A 9,591-nucleotide genomic window follows, 5' to 3' on the forward strand; every position below is an offset into this window, starting at 1 on the left:
TGGAATAACTAAATTGAGAATGAAAATAGATTAATACACATTAAAATGGTATAACTCAAAATAAAAGGAAAACAAGTTGCTTCTCAGTAAGAAAATCGGGTTTTTCCATAACTAGCCCGTGTATGTACTCGTCACCTCCCGTACACGGTGCTCACATATCACAATAGTTCCAAAATCTTAAAGGGATTTCCCCCACACAAAGTTAGTCAAGCCACTTATCTCGAGTCAAGCCCAATCAATCTATAAGAATGCCCTTTCCTCGATTATCTGACTCCGAATGGTCCAAATCTAGCCAAACACAATTGCATATTATAAATAGAACTATAATAGACTAATCTAATTAATGAAATCAAGATTTTAATAAAAATTCCGAAATCCGTCCTAAAAAGTCGGCCCGGGCCCATGTCTCGGAATCGGATAAAAGTCACAAAATCCGAAAGACCATTCACTCACGAGTCTAACCATATCAAATTTACAAAAATCCGACACCAAATGGTCCTTCAAATCCACAAATCAAACTTTCCAAATCCCTAGCCTCCAACTCTCAATTTTTACCTTAACTACACACTAACTAGGTGGAAAAATAAATGGGGAAGCAAGATTATTGATAAAAAATAAGCATAAGGGACTTACCTCAAGAAACCCTTAAAAAATGCTCTGAAGAAATCGCCAAACCCGAGCTCAAAATGTTGAAAATGAGCAAAAATCGCGAACCTTTGAATTTAAGTGTTCTGTCCAGACATCTCGCACTTGCGGACTCTCTGTCACATCTGCGACTATCACAGGTGCGGAATTGCATCGCACCTGCGCCCAGCTGCCCGCATCTGCGACTCTTGCAGGTGGGGGAAAATCTTCGCACCTACGGTTCCTGCCCAACACCTTCTTAGCCACATCTGCGGCTCCTCCTTTGCACATGCGATCCCGTACCTACGGTCTCCCCTCCGCAGGTGTGAAAATACCAGAAACCAGAAAATCTTCAGCAACTAGCCTAAGTACAAATTCAATCAGTTAAGCATCTGAAACACACCCGAGGCCCGCGGGACTTCAACTAAACATACCAACAAGTCCTAAAATACCATACAAACTTAGTCGAGCCCTCAAACCACATCAAACAACGCTATAATTACAAATCACCCTCCGATTCAAATTTAATGAACTTGAAACTATAAACTTTTACAACCGATGCCGAAACCTATCAAATCACGTTCGATTGACCTCAAATTTTGCACACAAGTCATAATTAACATTACGGACCTACTCCAACTTCCGGAATCGGAATCCGACCCCGATATCAAAATTTCCACTACCAGTCCAAATCTCCAAAAATTCGACTTTCGCCATTTTAAGCCTAAATAAGCTACGGACCTCCAAAATACAATCCGGACACGCTCCCAAGTCCAAAATCACCCAACGGAGCTAACGGAACCGACAAAACTCTATTCCGAAGTCGCCTTCATATAGTTCTGACTACGGTCAAAATTCTAAGACTTAAGCTTTCGTTTAGGGACTAAGTATCCCAAATCACACCAAAAATCAAAACGAAACCTCCCGGCAAGTCATAATAGCAGAAAAAGATATGAGAGAAGAAGTAAATAGGGGATCGGGGCTATTACTCTCAAAACGACCGGCCGGGTCGTTACAGACTTGGAGCCCAAGTCCATTGATAGTTGGGAGCAACTTGAGAAGGAATTCCTCAATCGTTTTTACAGTACCCGAAGAAGTGTAAGCATGATAGAGTTGACAGGCACCAAGCAAAGGAAGGATGAGCCCGTGGTGGATTACATGGAGGGCATTAGGTTTGGACTGCAAGGATCGCCTTTCATAAATATCTGTTGTGGAGATGTGCATTCAGGGAATGCACTGGGGCCTTTTGTACATCCTACAAGGGATCAAACCGTAAACATTTGAAGAACTTGCAACGCGAGCTCACGACATAGAGTTAAGCATAGCAAGCCATGGAAAGACATCTCCATTCGCTGATCATAAGGAGTTCAAGAAAAATATTGCATCAAAGAACCAAACCAAAGAATCTATGGCGGTGAAAGCAACTTCTGTGAAAGTCACGACTAAGCAAAAAGTCAAGGAGGAAAATACCCCGAGTCAATATCCCAAAGAAGAGAAATGTCGTCCAACCTTGAAGGAATTAGAGGTGAAGGTTTATCTATTTCTAGATTTAGACATATCCACGATCCTCGATGAATTGCTGGCTAAGAAAGTCATCGATCTCCCTTAATCAAAAAGGCCTGAAGAAATTGGTAAAGTTGGCGATTCGAAATACTGCAAGTTTCATCGCGTCATTAGCCACCCTATAGAGAAATCCTTCGTCCTAAAAGAGAAAATCATGGCTCTTGTAAGTGAAGGAAAAATCATCATGGACATAGATGAAACAGCAGAAGCAAATCATGCAAGTATCGCGCTCAAGGAAAATAAATGTTCAAGGTTGCAGAATGTGTCAAGCACTGCCTTCTTACAATTTGGAAGTTTCGAGCCCGTTGAAGTTGATCTTACAAGGAAAACTCTTGAAGGTTCACTAGAGCTAGACACTCAGTCCAAAGACAAAGACGATAAGGGTTGGACTCTAGTCACTCATAAGAAATGAAGACATCAAGAAGTTTTGAGGCTACCACTTCCTAAGCCAAGAGCAAAAATAAGCGATGTGGATAAGCTATAACCAGCAAGAATTATCAAATCTTCTATTAGCAAGAAGATTAACGGTGCCTTATTGCTGAAGTTCCGAAAGCCCATCACATTGCATGAATTATTTCCTGGAAAATTCCTTCATGGAGGTCACGTTGGTGAAACTCATGTAGTTTCTAGTACTGACGAAACAAAGGAAATCAACGATGAGCTCGCTCCAATGAAAACACAAGAACATCATGATAACGGAAAAGTTGTCACATGTTGTGCAACAAATTTCTTCACAGATGATGACTTGTTGCTGGGGTCTAGGCCACATAACAGACCTTTGTTCGTTGTAGGGACCATTCGGGAACAACATCTCAATCGCATACTTGTTGATGATGGTTCGGTTGTCAACATCATGCCAAAGATGGTGCTAAAAAAGCTTGAGATCTTTATCGATGAGTTATCCAAAAGTAACCTAACAATCCAAGGTTTTAACCAAGGTGGACAACGAGCCATAGGTATGATCCGCGTGGGATTATCCATTGGTGAGATGAAGTCAAATACCCAGATTCACGTCATAGATGCTAAAATATCATACAACCTACTGCTTGGATGTCCTTGAATTCATGAGAATGGAGTGGTATGGTCTACTTTGCATCAATGTCTAAAGTACATAAGGGATGGAGAGATAGTCAAAATTGATGCAAACATCAATCCTTTCACTGAGACAGAGTCATACTTTGCAGATGCAAAATTTTACCTAGATTCTTATGAACCGAGTGTGGAGAAACCATCATCAGTCGACGAAGAAAATGTCAAGTCAGAAGAACAAAATAAGGCTCAATGGACTACCACCAAGCTGCCTAAGAAGAGAACTGAAGAAGTCTCCATTAAGATGTCATCATCTGAAGGTGACATACAGACAAAGACTGATAAGGAGCATTTAGTTTTTCACTATGTTCCACGTGAGCGTCGAAAGAAAGGGCAACCTTTGCTACAGGCATGTACTCCAAAGAAGCAAATGAGTCACAAAGATATCCAACATTTGAAGGAGCATATGACCGTCCCAGTTGCACAAATCCCATACGTGACTTGTGAGTCTACTAAAGGCAATCTCCAAGCTGATAAAATAAAAGGGCATTGTGATCCTAAGGCCTTCATACTGCTTGAAAAGTTTGGTTATGAATTCTCTAATCCATCAAGATTAGGAGAACTAAAAGACAAAGTCACTAGTGAAAAGATACATGGGCTCAATGAGTCCCAAATAAAGTTGAGAAAGCAAGGGCACTACGTCGCCACTCCAAAGTTTGGGTTGGGATTCAGTTTGACAGAGCCTCTTCGAATTTCATCTAAGAAAAGCAAAGAGATAGGTTCATCACAACACACCTCGGTAGAGGAGATGGAGGAAATTAAGGGCAAGAAAATAAAACAACGGCCTTCAGTGTTTGATCGCATTAGAAACTCAACCTCTCGGGTCTCGGTATTTGAAAGGCTAAGTCACAAAGGTGAACATGTATCTTCCAAACGTCTAAAGGAATTTTTCACTACCTCAAAAACCTCCGTCTTTTGTCGCCTGGGAACCACAAGGAATTCACCGTCTAGAAAGATACTGTCAAAATATAAGGAGCAAGGCCATGAGGAGCGGGGTCATTCTGAAGTTGTTGCTGACAAAGAAATCTGTAGTGCTTTCCCATCACGTATGAAGATGAAGTCTATTTTGTCAATATCCACGGATGGTCTACTGAAGGTGCAAAGGAGAACCATTATTTACACTTTCCAGCCTCGTAAAGAAGCAAAGAAAGAGAAAGAAGCCATGCCGACTATCAAAGGAAGTCAAACAGAAAAGTCAGACTTTGTGAAAACATTCTATCACATAACTGTTGAACGTTGTTATATATGTAAATCGAAAACTCCAAGTTTCAAAATCATTTGTTGCGATGGTCGAGTACTTCAAGTCTCGTATTCAAGTTTCGGCAAGCCTACACCCCGACAAACTTTGAAGTAGGGGGCATTTGTAGACATCAAAATTTTAACGGATCAAGCTAAATTCTAAATTCAAGATACTACAAGACTCTTGAAATCCTAGGAGTCTATTAGGATTTGTTGGAGGTTACTCTACCCTAAACCCTAACGCACACCTATATTAAGGGATACATATTCCCTTGAAGAGGGGTCTCAAAAATCTCATAAACTCTTGGAATATTCACAAATAGATCAAAATATGACCAGATACTTCTTGACAATCAAATAGTTCAAGAAGCTAGAGATCAAATACATCCTCAGGAGGTCTGCATCATCCTACATTCGAGAAATATGATGTTTCAGCCCTCGAATCACAGAGATAATCAGGAGAGAAGAATCAAGGGAGAAACAGAATTGTACTTACAATTGATTAGTAAAAATATTTTTCTCCTATTTTGTGATTGCAGTTTATTTTTCATATCTTGAAAATTTATTGCAAACACTCGCATTCACTGGTCACCTCTGATCTCTTCAAAATTCCAAGATCTCAACATTTTCTTTCCTTAGATAAGAGTTTTTTCTTCTAGATCTACACTTTCTCCTACATCTCTTGGAGGGGGATGGTACCTTTTAATTGTATAGCCAATCACACTGCCTAAGAGTACTATCCCAGAATTGGCTTGTAACCTCCTCCGGAAGCAATATGGCGCTTAAGCACTGGCATCACTTATCAAAATGGATTGCCAATTAACCGCGCAGCAACGTTTTATGTAAGTGGTAGTGATACAGATATTTCCAATAGTGACACTAGTGCAGCAGTGGCTTGGCGAGGTAGCACCTCGTTGTTTGACTAGACCCATTCATATTTCATTCAATGGGTTGTGCTGCCAATGTCATCGCCTGTTCATCCTCAGGAACTTGGGCTAAGTTTGTTGTGTAATAGTCTGTCTAGCTCACTTTGAGGTTGCTCATTAGTATTGCTCATTCTCTAAAGTCTGATTGCTAGATAAATTTGTTTTGACTTTGTCCTTGCCTAATTGCCTTAGACCTTCTGAACATGGACTTCCTTGTGGGCTTGGCATTGTGAAATGTGTACTTATTGTCTAATGTTGAGTGCTCTAAGAACAAGGTTCAATGCAATAATTGAGACTGAAGACACTTCAGCCTGTTCCAACATGACTTGGTCAGTTTGGCACTTCTCATTAGTTTTCATCGTTCAATTCTTTGACAACACAAAAAAATCCACTCTTTAAAAGAACAAATGAATCCAATTACTCTCTTATTATTTTTGTAAGAATTAGTCTCATTTCACACGGGTCACAAGCAAAGAAGGTATACATACAAAAAGTGATTCCAAATATCAGGAACTCCAGGGAGGCACCAATGTGTACAATCTGCATAACTACTTGGATTTGCCAATTGTTCTTCTGTTAGAGGATCCCAGTGCTTTCTATATATGGATGGATGTGCTTCTTTTCTATATTCAGAAAGTTGAGTAATGTTGAGAAAATCTGCTTTAACACCACTTTTATCATTCAGTTTCTTGATGGCTGCTTCCACCAATCTCATCATTCCCGGATCTGATTCTGATCCCCAATATTCTGCATTAGATATTGGCTCTGTTTCATTGTAACAATTCTCACCATCTGCCCTTCCCCATTCCTCTCCCCTGCCATCATATATTTCAGACATAATTTTCAGTATCAGTACTGCTAATATTGAGTTTCTACCACCCACTAGAATCACGCTAGTGGAGTCTGGACTACTATTGAGTTTCTGTAACGCCTTAACTATTTTTCTAAATCGAACGCAGGTAGAAAAAAAAAATCGAAAATTTATACCTGCTATGAGTGGGCGACATGCTAACAAAGAAAACTCTAGTTTTGGTACGGTTGATATGAGTATCCAACCAATCTGACCATGTCTTAAGCCCTAACTCATACGTACGCAGCATCCCCAATTGTTCGTACTTCACATTTGCACTTTCAAAAGATCCCCACCTGAAATTACAAAATCACTATCATAATTAAGAAGTACCTTATGCCTAAATCCTGAAAATAAGTACAATTTCTTATTGAGTGGTTAAAGGTAGCAAAGATATGTACTCACAGAACAGTCAAATCCAGTCGCCACCATAAATAGGAATTAAAGACAAGAACATCAGCATCTTCCCAAAATTTAGCATGCTTCTCTATTGAATTGACTCTCAAAACGCGATCTTTAACACGATGATGCCAAGCATCGTCGCAATTTGATTCCACCAACAATGGTGCCCAGTAGAAATCAATAGTAGCATTGTATTCCTTCACCAATGTTTGAAACAAGATGTAAGCCCACTGCATTCAAACTTCAAATTTAGGGAAAGAGCAAGGTGAAACTCACAATAGCTTTTAAGGTGACCAAAGAACCATTATAGTGAACATGTTTGAGATGAGTGTGGATTGATGACTCTAGCATGCACACCATTGAAACCCACTGATTCCTATTGACTGAATCTCCCACATACACAATTCTCTTGTTCCTTAACTTCTCCAACATTGCTGTGGCATTAAATCTTTACAAATCAAGAATTATAATCCGAAAATACCCAAGAATCCAAAGGAAGAAAAACTAAAAAATATACACTTACCTTGGAAGGTCACAATCATGGGGTTGCCATTTCCAGTAGAGATAGCTGAGGTCTTTTCTCCCATAATTCTCACAAGCCATTCCATCGTCCAAAAACGAAATGAAGGAACAATTGGACCCATTATAGAGAGGGCGAGATTGGTTATCAAATACCCATTTGCCTGAAAAGAAATTGCAGCTGGATAATGAGCTTAACTCTGGCTTTTTTCCAATTTCTTGCTTAATCTCTCTGGACATGAACAAAGTTGTGATAACTAGAACCGCCGTGATAGTTGCTGCTAGCAGCTGAAAGCTTAGCTGAATGCCCATAAACTTGTTATTCAAACTACTGCATAATATTGGTCTTCCATTCATTTTGCTGTTTTGTGGGAGTAGTTCAAATATGCAGGGATTGCTGAAGTCGAAATTGGTGAACTTTAAAGAAAGGAAATCCAACTACTCATTCTATCTCTATGATAGATCAATTTGCGCACTGCTGGCTCTGTGATGATTTTTGTCACTGCACCAAATAAATGTGCTTAATCCTCCATTTAGGTTTTTGCACACACCATAAAATAAAGTAGTAATAGCTTAATAATAAAAGTATTTTTCTAAATTACTCTTTATCTTTCCTTAATGTTACACATAATTAATATTTAACTAATTGAAATAGTAAAGATAAATCCGAAAAAATAAATAACTTCCTTTTATCAAATATTTTAGAATACATTACCTTTTTAAATAGATTAGTATACGTACTTATATTAGTAATGCTAGTTAACTAAAGTGAATTTGAAGCATGTGCAAGTTTGAAGCCAGACAAAAGCTTTCGAATATTTTAAAAGAGAAATGACCTGTCTATCTGGATATATGTGTCTCTTATAAATGACGACTGTCGCCAACAATAAATAACACGTCAGAATGGCAACCATACTGATATGATCGATTTGGGAAATTATTGAAGTTATAAAATATTTATGCTTACTCCTATTTAATGAAAGTTTGACTGCCTTTTGGAAAAATATGGAACCACAACTTAAAAGTTTGAACGAATAGACACTTTAATCCTCTAGGTTGGCTGAAGTTCTAAATGCGCCAAATTAACTTATGAAGATTAAATAAGCATTGAATGTATTTCAACTCATGTAGCTAGTTGAATACTATTTTGCCAAAATAAACTTAGATTTTATTTGACAAACACATGTTTGACTATAGATTTTGCCTACATTTTGGCCAAATTCCAAAACCAGCTGAATAGCTAGTTTTGGACCAAAATATCACTATTATATTTTTTAAAAATTACCCAAACTTTTATATTTTATAAAAAAGCCCACCATTTATTATTTTGTAATGATGTTGCTTCGTCTTCTCGGTCATCTGATAGTGTATCATGTAGTTCATTATAAAAATGATAATTTTGTATCAAATTTATTTATTTTCAGGACTATGGTTTGCGATAATATAATGAATGTCATTGATAATGGTACTGTTGGGTATTTGTGATAGTTTTTAGAACTTGTGGGTATAAGTCATGTTTCATGTTTTTTCAAACCAAACTTCACCCAAAACAGATGTCCAAACATATTTTCATCTTCAAACTAAACCTCACCCAAATAAAATTTTTCAGAATAAATTTGGGAATCTATGGCCAAACGCTAGCTAAGATCGCTTCTCTCAAACCCTTCTGTCAGATTAGAAAGAAAACTAGTGATGCCAATTTCAACACAAATTTATCTGACAGTTCAATTTACTTATATCATGCCCCTTTTATAATTTTAAAATTTAAAAAAATGACCTTTTTATATCTATTATCAGTAAAAGACAGATCTTTCACGTCTAAAAATAAATCTCACATGTGTAAAAAAAAAAAAAAAAAAGTTAGGGCCATAAAATTTAAAATAAATTTATAAAGAGCAACAAAATCAACTCACCCTGAAAAACTCGCTTTCAACTTGTTTAAATTCAACATCACGCACCCATTTGCCAACACTAAGACATAAGGGATCAAACTTACTTTTTTGACATAAGTACGATAATTCCATGACTGAAATTTTTTTTTTCCAAAGAAAGCTTTCTAACACTAGGTTTGGATCATTGTTACCCATCGTTTTATAATGTATTGCATTGTATTGTAATGTATTGTATTGTATCATTTTATGGATACAACGTTTGAATAGATTGTATCGTTTGCTATTGTTAAATAATATTTTTGTTGTTGGTTTGATTGTATCATATAGTACTGTAACTGATAAGTTCACTAAAATACCCGCAATTATTTTAAATAAAATTTATCAAGAGTTACACATAAAAATAATTTAAGAAAATCTCTTTCTACTAATTTATCATTAATTATGTAGCTTGGAAACAAGAGCAAAAACCTGAGAAAAAAAAGTTAAC

At 37.5% G+C, this 9,591-nt stretch overlaps 1 protein-coding gene across 1 annotated transcript; it reads right to left on the bottom strand.

Annotated features, from left to right (window-relative positions):
* Positions 1-5,849: 5,849 nt before the first annotated feature.
* On the bottom strand, positions 5,850-7,749 carry LOC104088603 (protein trichome birefringence-like 34). Its single transcript, XM_009593307.4, has 5 exons — positions 7,217-7,749; positions 6,970-7,141; positions 6,697-6,890; positions 6,429-6,587; positions 5,850-6,256 (listed from the first exon to the last, which is right to left on the bottom strand). The coding sequence occupies exons 1-5, from the start codon at positions 7,567-7,569 to the stop codon at positions 5,905-5,907; spliced, it is 1,230 nt and encodes a 409-aa protein (XP_009591602.1). The 5' UTR covers positions 7,570-7,749; the 3' UTR covers positions 5,850-5,904.
* Positions 7,750-9,591: the final 1,842 nt, after the last annotated feature.

The sequence above is a fragment of the Nicotiana tomentosiformis genome, chromosome 2 (assembly GCF_000390325.3).
Source record: "Nicotiana tomentosiformis chromosome 2, ASM39032v3, whole genome shotgun sequence".
Taxonomy (NCBI): domain Eukaryota; kingdom Viridiplantae; phylum Streptophyta; class Magnoliopsida; order Solanales; family Solanaceae; genus Nicotiana; species Nicotiana tomentosiformis.

What these genes read in the sequence shown, in the direction of transcription:
- LOC104088603 (XM_009593307.4), bottom strand. Translation starts at nt 7,569, where the DNA reads ATGAATGGAAGACCAATATTATGCAGTAGTTTGAATAACAAGTTTATG. An exon ending in CATGATTGTGACCTTCCAAG is followed by an intron (nt 7,142 to 7,216) that starts GTAAGTGTATAT and finishes TGATTTGTAAAG; the next exon opens with ATTTAATGCCACAGCAATGT. An exon ending in CGACTGGATTTGACTGTTCT is followed by an intron (nt 6,588 to 6,696) that starts GTGAGTACATAT and finishes TTGTAATTTCAG; the next exon opens with GTGGGGATCTTTTGAAAGTG.